The sequence below is a fragment of the Elephas maximus genome, chromosome 19 (assembly GCF_024166365.1).
Source record: "Elephas maximus indicus isolate mEleMax1 chromosome 19, mEleMax1 primary haplotype, whole genome shotgun sequence".
Taxonomy (NCBI): Eukaryota; Metazoa; Chordata; class Mammalia; order Proboscidea; family Elephantidae; genus Elephas; species Elephas maximus.
Window position 1 is genome coordinate 34,495,326 of NC_064837.1, and position 22,847 is coordinate 34,518,172.

Sequence of the window (22,847 nt, forward strand, 5' to 3'; positions counted from 1 at the left end):
AGAATTTGACTGTAAGAACATATCATAATTTATTCAACCAGTTTCCTACTGATAGCTCTTTATATTGTTTTCTATTTTTTACTATTAGAAACAATCCTATATTTTAACAGTCTTATAAACGTTATATCTAACACTTTTATGTATTTAGCATCAACCAGTAATTGATGCTAAATCTAGAGGGGCCCAATTTTTTTTTTTAATTAACTTTTATTGAGCTTCAAGTGAACATTTACAAATCAAGTCAGACTGTCACATATAAGTTTATATACACCTTACTCCGTTCTCCCACTCGCTCTCCCCCTAATGAGTCAGCCCTTCCAGTCTCTCCTTTCGTGACAATTTTGCCAGCTTCCATCTCTCTCTATCCTCCCACCCCCACTTCAGACAGGAGATGCCAACACAGTCTCAAGTGTCCACCTGATACAAATAGCTCACTCTTCATCAGCATCTCTTTCCTACCCACCGTCCAGTCCCTTTCATGACTGCTGAGTTGTCTTCGGGAATGGTTCCTGTCCTGGGCCAACAGAAGGTTTGGGGACCATGACCGCCGGGATTCCTCTAGTCTCAGTCAGACCATTAAGTATGGTCTTTTTGTGAGAATTTGGGGTCTGCATCCCACTGATCTCTTGCTCCCTCAGGGGTTCTCTGATGTGCTCCCTGCCAGGGCAGTCATTGATTGTGGCCGGGCACCAACTAGTTCTTCTGGTCTCAGGATGATGTAAGTCTCTAGTTCATGTGGCCCTTTCTGTCTCTTGGGCTCTTAGTTATCGTGTGACCTTGGTGTTCTTCATTCTCCTTTGACCCAGGTGGGTTGAGACCAATTGATGCATCTTAGATGGCTGCTTGTTAGCATTTAAGACCCCAGACGCCACATTTCAAAGTGGGATGCAGAATGTTTTCATAACAGAATTATTTTGCCAATTGACTTAGAAGTCTAGAGGGGCCAAATTTCATGAGGAGCAGGATACGTTACATAACCTTAGAGCTCCTGGGGTATAAATTTAGAAGCAGGCTTGTTGGGTCATAGGTTGTACATACCACATCATTGTTGACTTTACTAGATATTGCCAAAATGTTCTCTAAATAAAAGCGATTTATTCTCCCATGTCAACACTTTTCAGACATATTAGTGTTGCCAATCTGATGGGAGTGAATGTCATCTCACTGTTATATTCATCTATGTTTCTCTAATTATTAGAAAGATTCAGTGTCTTATTTATTGGCCATTCATGTTTCCTCTTTCATGAAATGACTGTCCTTTGCCACTTTTCTATTATAACATTTGTCTTTGTTTCTCTGTTTTGTTCAGTGATTTGAAGATGAACCCCCATTTCTTTAAGAACAAACTCCTCCATAAACACCACGTATCCTCAAAAGCTACTCTCACCTTGCCTTAACTAGATCCAGCATTCCCTTGATACTACTTTGCTCACAGCCCTCTCCAATGAAAATCGATTCTTCTAATGGATACCACTGTCAAAATTATCTCAAAGCTATAATGTCATTCCTCTCCAATATATCCATATACCTTACAAAGTAAGTCCAAATTCCATAGTTTGGCTTTCACAGCTTTCCATAATCTGACCTTAACCAACATATTCAGACTATTGCTGTTGTTGTCAGCGGCTGTTGAATGGGATTCCAATTTATGGCAATGACCCCATGCCCAGTGGAACAAAACACTGCCTAATCCTGCAACATCTCATGATTGATTGTAAATTCGATTGTTACAATCCAAAGGGTTTTCACTGGCTGATTTTTGGTTGTAGATAGCTAGGCCTTTCCTCCTAGCCATCAGGTTTCTTCCTAAAACCTGTTCAGCATTATAGCAATATGCAAGCCTCCACTGACAGATGCGTAGTGGCTGCACTTGAGGTGCGCTGGCTATATGTATATATACTCTATGCACCAAATAAACTGGAATATTTGGCACCCCTCTTAAGTGCCCCCTGGGCTTTCTATCTTGGTTCATGCTAATTGCTAACATTCATCTGTTTATCCTGTTGCTGTCGAGTCCATTCCAACTCAGCCAACAAATAATATAGAAAGGAATTGGGGGGAAAATCACCATTTTGTAATCATAAAACTGATTTCAGGCAATAATTATCAATTAATACCCAATCTAGAGGGTCATATTTTATGAGAAACAGGATATTTTACATAATCTAAAAGTGTCCCTCCCCAAATTACTTAATAATTACAAGAGTAACTAAATTGGAGAAACTGAAAACACCCTAACCAAGTAATCAAATTAATATTTTTTTAATAAGGGGCAAACAGACACTATGTACCTCCAAGTGTGATACCCTAGGAAGGACACTCCATCAGTTATACAGTATTCCAAGTCAAAAATGCATAACTGTGAGGAAGCATTAGAGAAACCCAAACTGAGGATATTTAATAAAATAACTGGCCTGTATTATTAAAAAATGTAAATGCTGGGAAAGACAAAGAACTGAGAACCTTTTCCAGATTAAAAGAGGCTGAATACATGATGCTTGACTGGATCCTTAACTGGAGAAAAGTGCTATAAGGGACATCATTAGGACAATTGATGACAGTTGAATATGGATTATAGATTTAGAATGTATGCTTGAGCAATGTTTATTGAAGTAAAAGAACTTTCATTCCAAGAATCCATACCTCTCCCACACAAAGTCTAAGGAAATGCATTGATATATATATATACCTGAGAGAAACCGTTAAGACCAGGTGACTAATGGGCTGCAAGTGTCTAGAACACTGAAGAGAAAAAAGAACAAATTAACGAGGCTGGAAAGGTTCAGAGAAACAATCACCACTCACCTTCCAAAATAAAAACATGGGTTTGGGTCCTCATGTGATTTTTCAGTAAAGGCTTCAAGTTTCTAATACTGAACAGAAAACAGCTTAGATTCCAAAAGAAATAACTGGAAAAGTTAGTTACTTATAAAATATTTAGATCCTTACTTTTTACAGAAATATCTAAAAACACACATAATACTGCCTTTTGAATTTTGATGACACCAATAGTTTTATTTAACAAACATTGAGTGACTACTATGTGCAGAGCACTATGCTAAGTGCCATGAAAGATACAAAGATGAACACATAGTCCCTGCCCACAAGGAGCGTATAATCTAGTGGGGGAGAGAGACAAATACACAAATAACTAGAATACAAGGCAGTAAACAAGAGTGGGGAAGTGCTGAGTGTGGCCTGAGTGTGCTACTAGCCTCAAGGTTCCAATTTGAAACAGTGGTGACGTAGTACTGGCTGCTTTGAAAATCCTATCTCAAGATCAGCATAATAGATGTTTAAATGGTCCTCCCTAAGTAACTGGAGGCAAGAGGGTAGGCCAAGTGGAAGGGCTATTTGAAAGCACTCTTACACCTACATACATGATGCTGATATAAAGTATGTAGGTACAGCTAAAAAAGAACTTTTATATATATATATATCATCTGTCCTTTGGTTAATGGCTATAGCTACTGTTTTAAACAATATACTTTTATATAAAAAGGAATTTGTATAATCCCAGAAAAATCAATTTAAGGATTAATATTAATTCAAGAAAGAATCCTGCCATAGGCAATTTTCTTATTTACTAATTAAGTCTTTTCTCTAACTAGCTATAAAGCTCTGTAGCAATTAAACTGTTAGACATCTAAGTATTGCTGAGTAAAAACCTCTTATGTTCAGCCTTCTAAGGAAATGATCACGTACCTGATATAACACTATTTTGATAGCAACAAGAAGGCCTTAAAGAGATTTAAGGAAAATAATTTTTAATGCTTCAATGCAAATGAAATACACTCTGATTAAATACAATTCAATGTCCTCTGAAAGTATCTCAATGACAGCATTCAATGCCAGTTAAGGTCAGCAAAATTGAAGTGAGGAAAATATTACACATCTTGTCTTTCATTTGGTTTCAATATCATTCCCTATGACTGTGGCGACTCTATCTTTTCTTTGAGAAAATTCCATTTTTCAGTATTGATGAACTTTTATTTTTTTTAGCTCATAGGCCAGTAACAGCTGCTGACCACTTCTTCTCGGTAGTTCTGTCTGAAATAACTGGCATATTTCCTGGCTGTTTTTCCTACTTCCTGAATTGGAGGGTCCACTCCTCAGCCTGTTTCCTTCAGTGTGTCACTGTGGTCCTGGGTCCTCTGCTGTTTTCTCTCCAGGAAACGAGCACGTGCATCTGATATGGATTTGTCATCATTTCTTCTTTGCATTTTCTTCAGGACTTCTTTTGATATTCCATCTAAAAACATTACAAATTTATGGAATAAAACTTTAGTTTCCTGATTCAGTACTAGAAGTGTTATCAGAAAGAGATGCCCTGATTTTTAACGTTAAAAAATAAAGACAAAATTAAATTTTGCCCCTTCAAAAGAAATGACATATTCTATGGGTAAAAAAAATAAGAGTACAGAGGCCTAGGAGTCAGAAAAACTGACCATAATTCAAGTACCTAGTACAGTGTTGTAACACGGCAATAAAACACCCAGTGGCTAACGTTCTCAAGACTCTTTTTATGATTTCTTGGGCAAAATTCCTCACCATTGTATTTCTCAGTGATGTTAAATAAGGATGATATGATCTGCTCTGCCATTCAGCCTCAAAATGCTTTACTGAAAAGCTTCTTGTATATGTGAGCTGAGAATTAAGCTTTCTGTCCTAGTCATAGGGTCACTATGAGTCGATCGACTTGATAGCAACCGGTTTCGGTTTTTGTCCTAGTTCAGTACTACAATTCTTCATGCCTCCAAACTAAAGAATTAACATTTCTTCGAAAAAGCAGGTTCTGAGGTAATAATTCACAAAATTTTATAAACAAACCAGAAATAATAAAGCACAACTGGAAGGCAGTATGACCTACTAGTTAAGAGTACAGGCTCCAGAGTCAGGCCCTTGGATTTAAATTCCAGATTCACCACTTATTAACTATGTAAAACTAGTTTACACTGCTAAATCTCTATTTCCTCATCTATAAAGTGAGGATATATACTTGCTTCCTAGGGTTGTTGTACAAATTCAATGAGAAAATGCAAGTTAAGTGGTTGTTATTGTTGTGTGCCATCAAGACGATTCTGACTCATAGCGACCCTAAAGGAGAGAGCAGAACTACTCCATAGGGTTTCCAAGGAACAGCTGGTGTATTTGAAGTGCCAACCTTTTGGTTAGCTGCCTGAGCTCTTAACCACTATGCCTCCAGGGCTCTTGGTTAGCAAATGGTTAGCAACAGATATTGTTGTTATTAATAATGTCATTGGACAGAGGAGTTAAAGAAAGGAGGACTAATTGCATGGAAAAGTATGAAGTCAAAATGAATATAAATCTGAGATTTAGGGCAACCCTTTGCTTTCTGAGGAGATAGAACTAGAACCTAAGCCCTGTAATGCTATTTCTATAAGTATATGAAAAACTGGACATTTATGTTCTCTGGACTTTTAACACTAGAACTAGTGATTCACTCACCCTTTAGCTGCTTTACATTTTCCTTATTTGTCCATCTCCTTCTTGCATCTTCTCTTGCTTCACGTCGGGCCACACTGCTCAGATCATGTGCATTAAATTCATGCAACTTGGGTAATAAGTCTCTCACCCATTCATAACGAATTGGACAAACAATTCTTGCGTAGACTTTGGTGGTAACTAATACCTCATGAAAAATGATCCATTCAAGTTTGGTTTCCTGTTCATGAAGCTATACAAAAGCACTCATTTAAGGACAATAACTCAATAACTTGCCATATTTCACATTAGACCAAGAAAATAATAACAGCCTAGATCTTCTGAATTGCTAACTTCTTCAATCAAACAGGAGGCATGGGCCAATGAATACACTTATAGCTCTATGTAATAAAGATACATTTAGCCAATATTTAACCTCAAAGAAAAAAGTAAAAAGAGAAACATCTGCATATTACTTATTTCTAATCTTTATAAATTCCTTTTTTAAAAAATTAGGTACTTACTGCCGAGGAAGGGTGAATGTGAACTGGGCTTCCACGTCCATCCATTGTGCAAAACGTTCTTCCAACAGATCTATGAACAGAACAACCAAATGATGGTAAAAATGAGAACAGTAAAACATGAAATAAGTAGTGTGTTAAGTCCAACAATGAGCAATTTTATGTTCTACCACAGAGAGGTTTAAATTTATTTGACTATAACTTTAACCAATTCATCTTAAACTAATATAAGTTAAACAGTCTTTTCAATTAACTATAAGCATTTCTGGTCAATAAGTAGTGATGTTAATATCTTATTTGTGCTTTAGAGTTTCCAAAGTGCTTTAATAACTAAGCCTCCAACAACCTGAGATTTGAAAGCCAGGCACTTTATTAACCTAAAAACTAATACTCAAATAAATCAGCTGGCCGTCTCAAGATCACAGAGCTAATGAATGGTGAAACCAAGTCCCAAACATGGGTCTCCTGACTTAAATACAGTGCTCCTTGTATTATCTTATGCTACAACTCCTTTTAAAGGTATGTTTTCACGATTCTAAAATCTAAAAACTAGAAAAACTTATCACTTTTCTAACCCATGCCCTTAACTTAAAGTTCTTACCCTCCTCTTTCTTTCCCTACATAAACATCATACCAAAAACTTGTCAAAATAGCCCTAGTACAACTGTCATCACAACTCATTCCCTATAGTACTTTATACATACTCCTAGTATAGCCCAGATCAGACTGCGTCACAATTACTGATTTACATGTATGTCTCCTCCACTGCACTTAAATGTCATCAAGAATGATGACAAGACTCACATATTACTCCATCATTTTATCTTCAGGACTTGCCCATTGTTTGGCACGTAGCAGGTTAACTAAGACATCATATTTTTTAAATTCTGAAACAATCTCAAATTTACAGAAAAGATATAAGTATAGTTCGAAATACTTTTTTACCTGAACCATTTGAGAGTAAGTTGTCGACATGATGCCCCATCACCCCCAAACACTTGGGTGTACATTTCCTACAATCAAGGAATCCTCCTACATAACCATATTACAACCATCAATCAAAACCAGGAAATTAACACTTTACTAGCACCTAATCCTTAGAACCTACTAAAATTTCACCAAATGTACTCACAATATCCTTTGTAACAGTTCAGAATCATTCATTGCCTACACTTTCCATGTCTCTTTAGTCCCCTTCATTCTGGAAAAGTTCCTCGGTCTTTCTTTACTTTCATGACTTGATACTTTTGAAGATTATAGGATAGTAACTTTGTAGACTGTCCCCCAATTCAAGTTTAAGTCTATTTCAGGATGATTAGATTCAAGTTACGCATCTTTGGCAGGAATAACATAGAAGTGATGCTGTGTTCTTCTCATTGCATCACATCAGGAAGCACATGATTTCAACTTGTTCCATTACTTGTTCCATTTGACTGCTTGATTCAGGTAGTATCTGGCAGGCTCCTCCACTGTAAAATTACTTTTTCCCCTTTGTAATTCATAACAACTTTGTGTAGTAGTGCTTAATTACATAAATAATTCCATCCCTCACTAAACTTCCAATTTACTCATTTATTAGTTTGTATCATTACAGACCTATGATTTCACATTTTATTTGATGAGTTTTAATCCATTACTATCATTATTTATTTTGATGCTCAGAATGTTCCGTATATTATCGGTCTGGGGTCTCTTCAAGCTTGCTCCTGTGCACTTCTGGCATGCCCTAAACCTTCTTTAAAGACTTGTCTGCTCACTGGCAAAATAAGATGCTCCAGGTTCAAGCCCCATTTCTCCAAGGAGCCTTGATTCCTTTTAAATGGCAGATGGTTGTTAAAAGTCATGATCTGGATATTAAGTGTATTCAACGCTATTGGGGTGGCACTGCTGCCAGTCCCTCTCAGAGCTACGGTATATACGTATATAAATACACAAAACATGTATATTCTACACACACACATCCATCCATCTACCCACCCACCCATCTATATAGAAAACCTTAAGTTGACAGTAATATTCTGAAATCCCAGTCCAGCACCATAGGGTTCATTCTTATTTTCTCCCTTCCTATTATTTCTAATTCCCTTTGCCATTACCCTTAATATATTTAATTTTTTGATCAATCCCTCTGTATATAACCAATCTCCCATCAACACCACTGTCACTCCCTCCCCTACAAAATACCCTCCTCACCACATTCAGCCTCTGACATTGCACCCCAAACAGTCCCTCTCATATGAATGCCCTCTCACCCTGCTTAAGCTCTGACACTCCACACCAAGGCACCCTTCCTCAGGGATGCCCATGGCACCTGTCTGGCTTTCATACACAGGGCCACCCCTCTGCAAGAAAACTCTTTTCACTCAGCTTAGGCACTGATACCCCACAATGGACAGCCCTTCTTCACAGACTCCACTTCTACCCGACTTGAGTTCCAATTCCCCACTCCAGGCCACTGCAGCTTCCCCCTACACAGTGACAATTATGGACAGGGTTACCTGAACTGATGTCATTGTTATCACAGAGCTTAAATCAAACCTTCAACCTTAAATATTAAATAGTTTAATATAGTAGTCAAATACAGTAGTATTTCTTTATCCATCTCTCAAGCTCATATTGCTTACCTTCGAGCTACATTTTTGAAATAGCCTGCACAAAGACATCTTCGTAGTACCTCGTGTTTAGGACCTTCAAAGGTCTCTCTCGGGAAATCACTTTGCTATAAAAAGATTATATATACAGTAGTAAATCTCAAAGAAAATTTTTCAAATAATCTTTTACTTTGAAAACACACTTCTAAAGACTTGTGATCCTTGCCAATATGTACTAAGAGATTTGCCATTCCACCTGAAACCACCAAAGAGCTGACAAAATATATGAAAACAATTTCCAAAACACAGTAGATAAGGCAACAAAGGACAGTGATCCCTAAGAGATGGGCAATAAATGAAATAAGCCCTGTAAGTGCTCCAACTGACAGGGCTGACAGAGATTTTGGGCTAAGGCACAGGAAAGGATAACCCAAGTGGAACCCAGAGAACTGCTTGAGTTAAGGAGACTGAGCTGAGAGTCCAGGAAGACCAAGGTGGCTAGCATTTGCAGGGAGCTCTCCCTCAAGCGTTCAGTTGAGTACTGATTAGCACATGTGACAAAATTACCTGTGGCTGGGGGAAAAAAAACCTCCCAAATGGATAATAATGTTCAGTGCTCACATAGTGGGAATGATACCTGTTCCTATCAGCCAGACTAGAACATCTCATAATTCACATGGCTCTGGGTACAGAATTCAGAAGGGTCTTGCCTCAGTAGTGGGCAATAACTAGCCCTTGACTGAGCACTGCTCTGATCCCACTGATGTATCTTAAAAGCAAGATCTGAAAGCATTAGTTTTCAAATAACTGCATCCTAGAACAAACCTCAAGAATATTTGTAGGAATACAAAAATATCTAGCACCTAGAAGGTAAAATTCACAGCGACTGGCAACCAAAAAAAAATTATGAGACATGCAAAGAAGCAGGAAAATATGACCCACAATGAGAACATAAATCAATCAAAACCAACCCAGAACTAACACATATGCTAATTATGTTTATATTATAATTACATTTATATGTGGATTACAATTGGATGTAATGCTCAAAAGGTTGAGACATGGAAATATCTTTTTAGAAGACTCAAAGTCAAAATCTAGAGATGAAAGCTACAATGCTTGAGAGGGAAAATATACTTGATGCAATTAATGACAGATCAGACACTGCAGAGGAAAAATTAGTGAACTTGAAGACAAAGTAATAGAGAACATTCAAAATTAAAAACAGAGAGAAAATAGAATGTTTTAAAAATGAGGAGAGCTTCAGTGAGCTCTGGGACAAATTCAAGAGGCCTAAAACATGTGTGATTCGACTTCACAAAAGAGAGCCAACGGGGGATAGTAAATATATTTGAAGATGTAATGACTGAAACTTTTCTCCAATTTGATAAAAACTATAAATCCACAGATCTAAGAAACTCAACTAACCCCCCAAAAAGAAACATAATACTACACCAAGGCACATCATAATCAAATTTTCTCAAAACCAGTGATAAAGAGAAAATCTTAAAAGTAATTGGGATTAAGGGTGGGAGAAATAAAGGATGATAGTAAGATTTCTTCAGACAGAATGTAAGCTACAAGACAGTAGAGCAACATTTTTAAAGTACTGAAGGAAAAAAAACTGCAAACATGGAATTCTATACCCAGTGAAATTATCTTTGAAAAACAAAGGTGAAATAAAGAATTCAACACCAGTAAACTCATACTACAAGAAATGTAGGAAGGTCTTTCAACGTTGACTTTCAGATGAAAGGAGAGTAATAGTAGATGGAAATGTGGATCTACACAAACAAAGCACGCTAGAAATGGTAAATATGTGGGTAAACACACAGAATTTTTTTTCTTATTACTTAAATTTCCTTAAGATATTTCTTTTTTTTTTTTTTATGGGGCTTATGTTGTTGTTAGGTGCCGTCGAGTCGATTCTGACTCACAGCGACCCTACGGACAACAGAATGAAACACTGCCTGGTCCTGTGCCATTTCTCACGATTGCTGCTGTGTTTGATGGGGTTTATTACATACGCAAATATGAAATGTGTGACAACAATCACCCATGCATCAAGAGAGGAGAAATGGAAGTGTACTATTAAAAAGTTTCTTATACTACATATAAAGTGGTATGATAGCTCTTGAAGACTGTCATAGGTTAAATACGTATACTGTTGTTTTTGGGTGCCATTGAGACAATTCCAACTCATAGCAACCTTACAGGTCAGAGTAGAACTGCCCTATACAGTTTCCTAGACTATAAATCTTTACTGGAGCAGATCACCAAGTCTTTTTTTCCTGTGGAGCAGCTCGGTTCAAACCACTAACCTTTTGGTTGTCAGCCAAGAGCTTAACTATTACACCACCAGGGCTCTTAAACATGTATAATATAAACCCTAAAAGAGCCACCGAAATAACAAAGAGTTATAGCTAATATGCGAACAAAAGAGAGGGTAAGAATGGTTGCACAGCTCCAAGAATGTAATCAATGTCAATGACTTACATATTTAGAAACTGTTGAATTGGTTGGTGTATGGTTTGCTGTGTATTCTCAACAACAAAATAAATCATTAAAAAATAAAAAAGTAAGTGGACAGAAAAAGATATACCATGCTTGTACTAATCAGAAGGAAACTGAGTGGATATGTTATTATCAAAGTAGATTTCAGAGCAAACATTATTATCAGGAATAAAGGAGGGTCAGTTCATGAGGAAGACCTAACCATCCTAAAAATGTATACACCTAATAACAGAACTTCAAAACACATGAGGCAAAAACTCTTACAAGGAGAAATAGGCATATCCACAAGTAAGAGTCAGAGATTTCAATACCCTTCTCTCCATAATTGATAAAACAAAGGAAGAACTTGCTGTAAAGCTACAGTAAACAAGACAATGTGTTACTGGCATCAAGATAGACAAATATATCCACGGAGCAAAACACAGTCCAGATAAAGACTCACACATATATGGACAACTGATTTCAATGAAGACGTAAAGGCAATTCAACGGAAAAAAGAATAATCTCTTTCACAAGCAGTGCAGGAACAACTGGACAACCACATGTTTTTGTTGTTGTTACCTACCCTGGAATCAGCCCCTAACTCATAGTGACGCCATGTGGACTTTGATACATACCTCACACCAAATACAAAATTAACTCAAAACAATCCATAGACCTACGGATCATAGTCCTAATGTAAAACCTCAAACTACAGAACACCTAAAAAAAACACAGGAGGAAACCTTACTAAAATTGGGTTACACAAAGATTTCTTAGTTGTAACACCAAAAACATGATTCATAAAAGAAAAAAATGATAAACTGGGTGTCATCAAAAAAAAAAATTCCTGCTCTTCAAAGAAGAATGAAAGGACAAGCTACAGACTAGGAGAAAATATTTGCAAATCACATGCTAGATAAAGGACATGTATCCAGAATTTATAAAGAACAAGTTCAATAAAAAGAGAGCAGACAAGCCAACTTAAAAAATGGCAAAAGATTTGAACAGGTATTTGGCCAAAGAAAATATACAGATGGCAAGTAAACACATAAAAAGATTCTCAACACCTTTAATAATTAAATAAATGTAATTAAAATGACAATGAGATACCACTATATACTTACTAGAATAGCTAAAATTAAAAAGACAAACTATACCAAGTGTTGGTGAGGACAATCACTTTGGAAAACTCTTTAGCAATTTCTTAAAAAGTTAAATATACTCTTAGCATGATTCGGCTATCCACCTCTAGGTATTTATCCAAGAGAGATGAAAGTATTAAGTCCAAACAAATAATTGTACACAAATGTTCATAGCAGCTTTATTTGTAATAACTAAAAACTAAAAAAAAAATCCAAATGTTCAACAGCTGAATGGATAAAATGTGGTAATCCACGCAATGGAGTACTACTCAGCAATATAAAGGAATAGCTATTAATACACACTACACAACATGTTTGAAGCTCAAAATTAATTATACTGAGTGAAAGAAACCAGGCAAATAAAGAGTACGTACTGTATGATTCTATTTATATAAAACTCTAGGAAATGCCAGCTAATACACGGTAACAAAAAGCAGATCAGTGGCTGTTTGGGTAAGGGGAGGATGGGCCTATGAGGCCAGATGAAGGAATTATAAACAGACATGAGGAAACTTTGGGACATAAAGGATATATCCATTATTTTGATTGTGGTGATGGTTTCATGGGTATATACAGATGTCAAAACTCATCAAATTGTAACTTTAAATGTATGCAATTTACTAAATGTTAATTACACCTCTGTAAAAAGCCCTCCTTTCTACAGATAAAATTTCTTTATTACTTACCACTAGGAATCTTTCATGGGGTCAAGGAAATAGCTAAATGCAGTGATAAGGAGAAAGGGAGGGGAAAGTGATAGGAAGTAACTGTACATCACTGAAAAGACAGTATGAAATATAGAGGCTACTGAAGAAAAAATCATTATAGCAATCACCTGCTTAAGCTTCCTGATTAGTTCTCGAAGTTGTGCTTCCACACGAAATGCAGAAAATAAGCACCTCCAATGAATCCAATGTTTTTGGCACCAAGAAGCTGGAGCTCCACTGCAAAACGAAAATACCAGTATCTTTAAAAAAAAAAATCTTCTATAAAACAAAGACAGTCTAACATTCTCATTTCTATTACAAAACTGGAAACCTATAAGCTACTCTCAGCTCCTTTATTAAAAAAAAAAAAAAAAAAAAGACCTGTCCAAATACTGAGAAAGCACTTCTGGGAATTTGAAAAAGCAATTAAATTACTGCAGACACCTTTGATGGAATTAAAAAAAAAATTGTAAATGGATTTATTTTTATGTATAGGCTTTAACAAATATTAAGTCATTTTCTAATGTAAGCTACCCAAAAACCCAAAAAACAAACCCATAGAGCCAAAATTTCTATAAAGTCATTCTCAGCAAAGGTTGGAGAGTAAAGAGAAAGTGCCTAGCAAATGATAGTCACCTGACATATATTATTGCCTTGAGGTCATTATCATCCCCATGAACCTTACTGTCTTAAAGTCACACAGTAAAGAGGTACTGGAACAACGATTCAAACACTTTCCACTACATAGGACTACTTCACATACCTTGATTTGCATTGTTCAAAAATGACAGCTAAAGTTGCAAAATCATTAAAGCCTCCAGCTTTAGCTGCCAATTCTCGATGTCTCTGTTCTGCTTCCTTCTGGTACTCTGGATCAACTAAACAACAATTGGAGAGACAATTTAGTTCTACTTTACATTAAATGTCTGCATTATTTTGTTTATTCAAGCTCATTAAAATCTTCCTCACCCTCTGGAACGAAATAAGGTGGAACTACAGTAACTCTTGTTTGTGTTGTTGTCGGGTGCCATCCAGTTGATTTTTGACTTATAGTGACTCCATGTGACACAGCAGAACTGCCCCGTAGAGTTTTCTTAGCTGTAATCTTTATGGAAGCAGATCGCCAGGTCTTTCTCTTGCAGAACCACTGGGTGGGTTCTAATATTCAACCTTTTGGTTAGCAGCTGAATGCTTAACTGTTTCACCACCAGGGCTCCTTTTGGAGGGCTTTAATTTCTCCCTAACCCCTTTTCTTCTTTTAACCATACTTAGGAGATTTTATCAGAATAGCAACATTACTTCTACCCATCTGTTTACCTTTAAGATAATATTTGTAATTTACTTTTAAAATTACTTTTTCTTGTATGAGTAACCCATGCTCACCATAAAAAAAATTATAATGGTACGATCATATATAATGCAAAGTTCCATATTCCCCACTTTGTCACATTACCCATAAACCAATCCCCAAGGCTAACCATTGTTATTTAGTGTGTGTCCTTCCAGGTATTTTCTAGATATGTACAAGTACATATAGGATGTTTTATTTTTACATAAATAGGATATATTTCTATAACTTGCTTTATTCACTTAATAACATTTCCATGTTAGTACTTATAGAATTATTCATTCTCAAAAATAGATACACAGTATTCCCCAGGGGTATGGGGAATATAATTTAACCAGTCCCTAAATGACCTCCATGTATACAGAACTTTTAATAAACTTTTTATTTGTCTTTTTAAATTCTCTATTGATGTACAACATGCATACAGAAAACTGTACATGTCATTAAACATATAGCTCAATGAATGGTCATAAATATATAAATGTACCCAACATCCAAATAAACAAACAGCATCCCAGAAGCCCCTTTAGACTCTCTTTCCAACAGTTGCTCATTTCCCTCCACAAGGCTAGACATATCCTGGTGCTGGTGCTGAATCTAGCTGTGCTGGGTACACTGAGGAATTAGAGGATGTAGTACGATGTGGTACAATGGAGGAAGGAGCTCTAGGTGGTTTTGAAAAAAAAAAAAAAGGACTCTGAAAGTTTAGCCTGGGTAAAATGCTATGTAGGGATCTAAGGCAACCAGAGAGTATGTCAGTCCTGACTCGGATGAGGAAAGGTGATATCCCAGTGCCCCTGATTCCAAGGACAGCACTTAGATACACTGTGAATTTGCATAGGAACATTTCCTGATATTAGGAGGAAAGCAATATGATTAAAGAAAATATTCATGAAGGTACCAAGTCTCCCATCACAGGTTTTAGGCAGCTTCCAACTATGCTGCCTAGGTAGCAGCTAGAGACAAAAGGAGAGAGAATACATGTATGTCAGGCCATACAAGTGCCCTGCTAAGGTGAAGATATGCTTGTTAATACCTACCTCTTGAACTCGTCAGGCATACTAATTTTTTAACATAACACATCGAATTTCAAGTACCTAAATACCATTCCCCAGAAGGTATGACCATACCAAAGGTCAAATTGCACTAGACTCCATCACCAACCCCAACACCAGGAAACAAGTCTACTTAACCAAGGCAAGGGCCCTTGGAATCCCTGAATTGTGGTGTTCGTAGCTATAAAAACGTAGTGCCCCAGCCACCTGGACCCCTGGGCTATGAAGCCAAAGAGAAGCCTCCTGCTATGGTCCAGTTCTTCCCTTCTCTGCCTCACGATGACCCTAGAAACCTTCACTTTGATGACCCTAGAAACCTTCACTTTGGCTGTACTACCGACTGTAATAATTTATACAAACTGCTCACCATCTGTTATTAAAATATCAATGTAACTTTGCAATAACTTTTAGTAGATTTTACTTTTAAACATAGCTCATACATTGAGAAGATAAACTTTACATGGTCAGTTTTGGATCTCTGTTGTTTACAATGGCTACCTGCTCACACTTAGAAAAATTTACAGGACACATTGCTTCCTTCCTACATTACTTGCTCATGCTTGCTCATTCACTCTCTCTTCATCATCCTCAGAGTTAAAAGAAAAGAAAGACAGAGCATACTCTTTTTTTTTTTTTCCCTACCTCTTGCTTCAAAAATAGACTAATTAATTAAAATTGAAACTGGCACAAGTCCCACAGTAAATTCACAGTATGTACAGAAAAGTCTAATACCATATTACACATAGTTCCTACAGTCTTGGCAAGTTTCTCCTCTGAATAAATGATAGTTGATTATCTGTCTTTAAGTATTTTCCCAGTGGACTTGTCATTTGCTTTAGTTTATTGTCTTTCCCCAGATGATATTCTACTGTCAGTTTTACCTTATGAAAATAGGTAGATGCTACTGAAGCAAAACAAGTAAATATGAAGGTGAAGCAGCAAACAGGCTGGATGAGCTAAACTTCTTCCTTTGGAAAGGTAATTCAATGCTTTTCCATATAGCAATCAATCAGAAAACAAAAATATTACACAGAAAGGGTTTCAGAGCTAAAGCAGGGGAAAAGGCTGTAAGTGTATATAAAACATCCTTTGTTTTGAAAAATATCACAGGTAAAGCATTTAAAATCAAAATTGTGGAACCAACCCAACAGTTTCATTTTAAATTTGCTCTATTTTAAAGCGATACTGTTTACTAGCTTAAAAAGTTAACAGCCCTCACTCTTTCATCTAACTTCTAAAGCAGTAGCTATACTGTTGCTGTTGTTGTTAGGTGCCGTTGAGTCGGTTCCAACTCACTGCAGCCTTATGCACAACAAAACAAAACACTGCCCGGTCCTGAGCTATCCTTACAATCATTGTTATGCTTGAGCTCATCGTTGCAGCCATTGTTGTCAATCCGCCTCACTGAGGGTCTTCCTCTTTTCCACCGACCCAGTACTCTGCCAAGCATGATGTCGTTCTCCAGGGACTGATCCCTCCTGACAACATGTCCAAAGTAAGCAAGACGCAGTCTTGCCATTCTTGCTTCTAAGAAGCATTCTGGTTCTACTTCTTCCAAGACAGACCTGTTTGTTCTTTTGGCAGTCCATGGTATATACAATACTCTTTGACAACACCACAATTCAAAGGTGTCAGTTCTTCTCCAGACTTCCTTATCATTGTCCAGCTTTCACATGCATATGATGTGATTGCAAATACCATGGCTTGGGTCAGGTGCACTTTAGTCTTCAAGGTGACATCTTTGCTCTTCAACACTTTAAAGAAGTCCTTTGCAGCAGATTTACCCAATGCAACGCATCTTTTGATTTCCTGGCTCTGCTTCCATGGCTATTGACTGTGGATCCAAGTAAAATGAAATCCTTGACAACTTCAATCTTTTCTCCCTTTATCATGATGTTGCTCATGGGTCCAGTTGTGAGGATTTTTGTTTTCTTTATGTTGAGGTGCAGTCTATACCGAAGGCTGTAGTCTTTGACCTTCATTAGTAAGTGCTTCAAGTCCTCCTCACTTTCAGCAAGCAAGGTTGTGTCATCTGCATAACACAGGTTGTTAATGAGTCTTCCTCCAATCCTGATGCCCCGTTCTTCTTCACCTAGTCCAGCTTCTGGGATTATTTGCTCAGCATACAGATTGAATAGGTATGCTGAAAGAGTACAACCCTGACACACACCCTTCCTGACTTTAAACCGGTCAGTATCCTCTTGTTCTGTAACAACTGCCTCATGATCTATGTAAAGGTTCCTCAGGAGCACGATTAAGTGTTCTGGAATTCCCATTCTTAGCAATGTTATCCATAATTTGTTATGATCCACACAGTTGAATGCCTTTGCATAGTCAATAAAACACAGGTAAACATCCTTCTGGTATTCTCTGCTTTCAGCCAGGATCCATCTGACACCAGCAATGATATCTCTGGTTCCACGTCCTCTTCTGAAACCAGCCTGAATTTCTGGCAGTTCCTGTCAATATACTGCTACAGCTGTTTTTGAATGATCTTCAGCAAAATTAATAATATCTACATTATGTACATAGTTTACTACAACAAGGCGAGAGATTATTGTAAATGTTGAAAAATCACTGTTTTGATGTTTAAAAAGAGAAAAGAGGTTTGGGTCAGTGTCTAGAGAAAATAAACCCAGGAGGCAAGGCCAAGAAGGCGGAGTAGTCGGATGCTTACTGTGGTCCCTCTTACAACAAAGTCCCCGAAAAACAAGTGAATCGATTATATATGACAATCTAGGAGCCCTGAACATCAAAGACAAAGCTGAGGAGTTGGACTGAGCAGCAGAGGGTGGGAGAGACACTTCAGAAGCAGTGAGGATTTGCCAGACCTGCCCTGGCCGGCACCCTGCAGGCTGGATTGGCCTGCGTGCACAGGCTGAGACAAGCAGTAGCACTTGGGATACATTTTCCACACTGGGAGAAACCGAGCAGCGGAGAGTCTGCACAAGCCTGTGGAACCAGGGGAAAGCGATGCTAGATCTGCGAAAGTTAAGTGCAAGCGTCTAACCTACCACACAGGATCAAAAAAACCCTTTCCCCTCTAGGAAGTACCTCTCTCCATTTACCCATCCCCTCCCCGCTCTGCTCCAGTCCTGGGCCGGCTTTATTCAGTAACTGCTGCAAGGACTGGAAGTGGGACCCGTTGTGCGTCCTGAGCCATTCTGCCAGCTCTTCTAAGCCAGGACCTCAGGACAGGCATAGCCCCTTTGGCAAGGCAGAAGCTTAAGGGGTCCAAGGACTCTGAATGCCTTTCATCCCTGCCTAGACCTGTGTGGGCCCATTTCAACAGCATAGGCCCTCATTAGCATAGTATAACAGGGTATATACCTGAAGCCTATTTTCAACTGCAACAGCTAAGGAGGAGTGGCAGATTCCACCCTGCTCATTAACAGCATCCTCACCTACCCACATCAGGGGCCTGAGGACTGTTGGCTCCACCCACCCCACCTAGCCACTCACGACAGGGGTCTGAGAATAAGTGGTGTCTCCCAGTCGTTACAGCCAACAGCACTGGGTGCCCAAAGTCCAGCTGCAAAATTCATCCACCTATGAACTCTAAGAAACAGGGACACGCCTTCCACCCAGGCACTCAGGGGCAGCTGTCAGCCCCCTACCTTGCTCAGCACATAAACCCTGACTGCAGCCAGATACCTGTACCTGCTGCAATCACCCCTATGTAGCCCTGCCTGTCTAGGACTGTAGGTGAGAGCCTACACCACATACTCAGTGACCAACAACCTGGACACCTAAGTTGAATCCACACAAGAAAAGAAAATGGACTCTTTGGCTTGCATACTGAGTAGCAGCTCTAACCATCTGTTATCAGGACACAAAAGATTCAAAGAGGCCAATAATCAAAGTAGCTCACACGACCAGGCTATTTGGGCACATGAAAACAAAACGAAACAAGAAGCTAGGACACACTAAGCAAACATAAAATAAATAAATATAATAACTTATTGATGGCTTGGAGACAACAGTCAATAGCAAACCACATAAAGAGGCAGAACATGATGGCTTCAGCAAGCCACCAAAACAACCAAAAAACCTCCCAGAGAAAGAGAAGTTCTTGGAATTACCAGAGGCAGAATTCAAAAGATTAATACACGAAGGTCTTTAAGAGATAAGGAAGGAGATCAGGCAAAAATGTAGACCAAGCCAAGGAACACACAGACAAAGCAACAGAGCAACTTGGGAAGGTTTTACAAGAGCATAACGACAAATTTAACAGGCTACAAGAATCCATAGACAGACAACAAATAGAAATCCAAAAGACTAACAATAAAATTTCAGAATTAGATAATTCAACAAAAAGTCATAGAAGCAGAATTAAGGAAATGGAAGTCAGAATTAGTGAGACCGAAGATAAAGCATTTGACACCAATTTATTTGAGGAAAAATCAGATACAAGAATTTAAAAAAATGAAGAAACCCTAAGAATTATGTGGGACTCTATCAAGAGCAATAACCTATGAGTGACTGGAGTACCAGAACAGTGGGGGACAACAGAAAACACAGATAGAGAATTTGTTGAAGATTTGTTGGCAGAAAACTTCCCTGATATAGTGAAAGACGAGAAGATATCTAACTAAGAAGTTCACCGAACCCCATGCAGGGTAAATACCAAAGAAAATCATCAAGACGTATTATAATCAAACTTGCTAAAACCAAAGATAAAGACAGACTCTTAAGAGCAGCTAGGGATAAATAAAAAGTCTTCTATGAAGGAAGGTCAATAAGAGTAAGCTCTGACTACTCAGCAGAAATCACGCAGGTGAGAAGACAATGGGATGACATATATAAAGCCTTGAGGGAAAAAAATTGCCAGCCGAGAATTATATATCTGGCACAACTGTCTCTCAAATACAATGGCAAAATTAGGGCATTTCCAGATAAACAGGAGTTTAGGGAATTTATAAAAACGAAACCAAAATTACAAGAAATACTAAAGGGAGTCCTCCAGTTAGAAAATCAATAACATCAGATAACAACCCAAGACTAGAACTCAGGACAGAACAACCAGATTATCAACCCAGATAGGGAAGTCACAGAAACAATTCAAAGCTAACACACTGAAAATAAGTAAACAGAGATGTCAATATGTAAAAGATGACAAGGTAAAAACAAAAACGAGGAACTAAATAATGTAGTATTGAACTTTCATATGGAGAAGAAGTCAAGGTAATATCAAGAAATGAAAAATTGGTTTAAACTTAGAAAAACAGAGGTAGATACTAAGATAACCAAAGGAAACTAACAATCCTAAACATCAAAATAAAAAACAAGAAAAACATAAAGACTCAGCAAATACAAAATCAATAATGAAAAGAATAAAGAAAAACGACTCAGCACAGAAAATTAAGTGAAACCAAAAAACTGTCAACAACACACACATACACAAAAATACATTGACATGACAGCACTAAACTCATACCTATCAATAATTATGCTGAATGTAAATGGACTAAATGCACCAACAGAGACAGAGAGCAGCAGAATGGATTAAAAACATGATCTGTCTATATGCTACGTACAAAAGATAAACCTTAGACTCAAAGATACAAACTAAAACTCAAAGGATGGAAAAAATGTATCAAACAATAAAAAAAGAGCAGAGTGGCAATATTAATCTCTGATAAAACAGACTTTAAAGCAGAATCCACCACAAAGGATAAGGAAAGACACTATATAATGATTAAAGGGTCAATATACCAGGAGGACATAACCATAATAAATATTTATGCACCCAATGACAGGGCTCCAAAATATATAAAACAAACTCTAACATCACGGAAAAAAGAAATAGCTCCACTTCAACACGCCACTTTTGGTGAAGAACAGGACATCCAGAGAGAAGCTCAATAAAGACAGAGAAGATTTAAATGCCACAATCAACCAACTTGATCTCATGGACATATACAGAACACTCCACCCAACAGCAGCCAAGTATACTTTCTTTTCCAATGCACACGGAACAGTCTCTACAACAGACCACATATTAGGCCGCAAAGCAAGTCTTAACAGAATCTAAAACACAGAAATAGTGTAAAGCATCTTTTCTGACCATAAAGCCATAAAGTAGAAATTAGTAACAGAAAAAGCAAGGAAAAAATCAAATACATGGAAACTGAACAACACCTTGCTCAAAAACTACTGGGTTATAGAAGTAATCAAGGATGGAATAAAGAAATTCACAGAATCAAATAAGAATGAGAACACATCCTATCAGAACCTTTGGGACACAGCAAAAGCAGTGCTCAGAGGTTAAATTACAGAAATAGAAGTACCATACAATCCAGCAATTCCACTCCTTGGAATACAGCCTAGAGAAATAAGAGCCATCACACAAATAGACATAATGTACACCCATGTTCACTACAGCACGGTTCACAATAGCAAAAAGATGGAAACAACCTAGGTGTCCATCAACAAACTGATAAACAAATTACGGTATATTCACACAACAGAATACTACACAATGATAAAGAACAATGATGAATCTGCAAAACATCTCACAACATGGATGAATCTGGAAGGTATTATGGTGAGTGAAATTAATCAGTCACAAAAGAACAAATATTCTATGAGACCACTATTATAAAAACTCAAGAAAAGGTTTAAACACAGAAGAAAACATATTTTGATGGTTACTAGAATGGGTAGGGAAGCAGAGGCAAATTCACTAACTAGGTAAAACTCAAACCCACTTCTGTCAAGTCAATTCCGACTCACAGTGACCCTATTAGACAGAGTAGAGCCACCCCATAGAGTTTCCATGGAGCATGTGGTAGATTCAAACTGCCAACCTTTTGGTTAACAGCCATAGCTCTTAAGCACTATGCCACCAGGGTTTCCACTAACAGTGGACAAAAATTATCTTAGGTGAAGGGAAGGGCAACACACAACACCGGGAAAGTCAGCACAACTGAGTGAACCAAAAGCTACAACACTTCCTGAGCACAATCAAACACTTCGAGGAACAGAGTAGCCAGGGTGGGGATCTGGAGATCATGGTTTCAGGGAACACCTAGGTCAATGGGCATAATAAAGTTTATTAAGAAAATCTTCTGCATCCTACTTTGGTCAGTGGCATCTGGGGTCTTAAAAGCTTTCCTGCAGCCATCTAAGGTGCATCAATTGATCCCAACCTACCTGAGCAAAGGAGAATGAAGAACACCAAAGACACATGGAAAATATTAGCCCAAGAGACAAAAGGGCCACATAAACCAGGGACTCCATCAATCTGAGACCAGAAGAACCAGATGGTGCCCAGCTACCACCAATGACCACCCTGACAGGGAACACAACAGAGAGTCCCTGACTGAGCAGAGGGAAAGTGTGATGCAAAGCTCAAATTCAAGTCAAAAGACCAGGCTTAATGGTCTGACTGAGGCTAGAGAAACCCCAGAAGACATGGCCCCCAAACTCTCTGTTAACCCAGAACTAAAACCATTCCCAAAGCCAACTCTTCAAAGATTAGACTGGACTATAGAACATAAAATAATATTCGTGAAGAGTATGCTTCTTAGTTCAAGTAGA

At 37.9% G+C, this 22,847-nt stretch overlaps 1 protein-coding gene across 2 annotated transcripts in view; it reads right to left on the reverse strand.

The window, feature by feature from the left end:
• Positions 1-2,967: 2,967 nt before the first annotated feature.
• DHX40 (DEAH-box helicase 40) overlaps positions 2,968-22,847 on the reverse strand; it is a 57,363-nt gene continuing 37,483 nt past the window's right edge. The window contains exons 12-17 of one of the 2 annotated variants that reach the window (XM_049859992.1): positions 13,666-13,780; positions 13,031-13,139; positions 8,591-8,685; positions 5,970-6,039; positions 5,470-5,698; positions 2,968-4,252 (exon numbers count right to left, since the gene is read on the reverse strand). In XM_049859992.1, coding sequence (XP_049715949.1) covers positions 4,113-4,252; positions 5,470-5,698; positions 5,970-6,039; positions 8,591-8,685; positions 13,031-13,139; positions 13,666-13,780 — 758 coding nt within the window. In that variant the 3' untranslated portion in view covers positions 2,968-4,112. The remainder of the gene's footprint in view (positions 4,253-5,469; positions 5,699-5,969; positions 6,040-8,590; positions 8,686-13,030; positions 13,140-13,665; positions 13,781-22,847) is intronic. The other variant, XM_049859991.1, reaches the window with a different exon arrangement.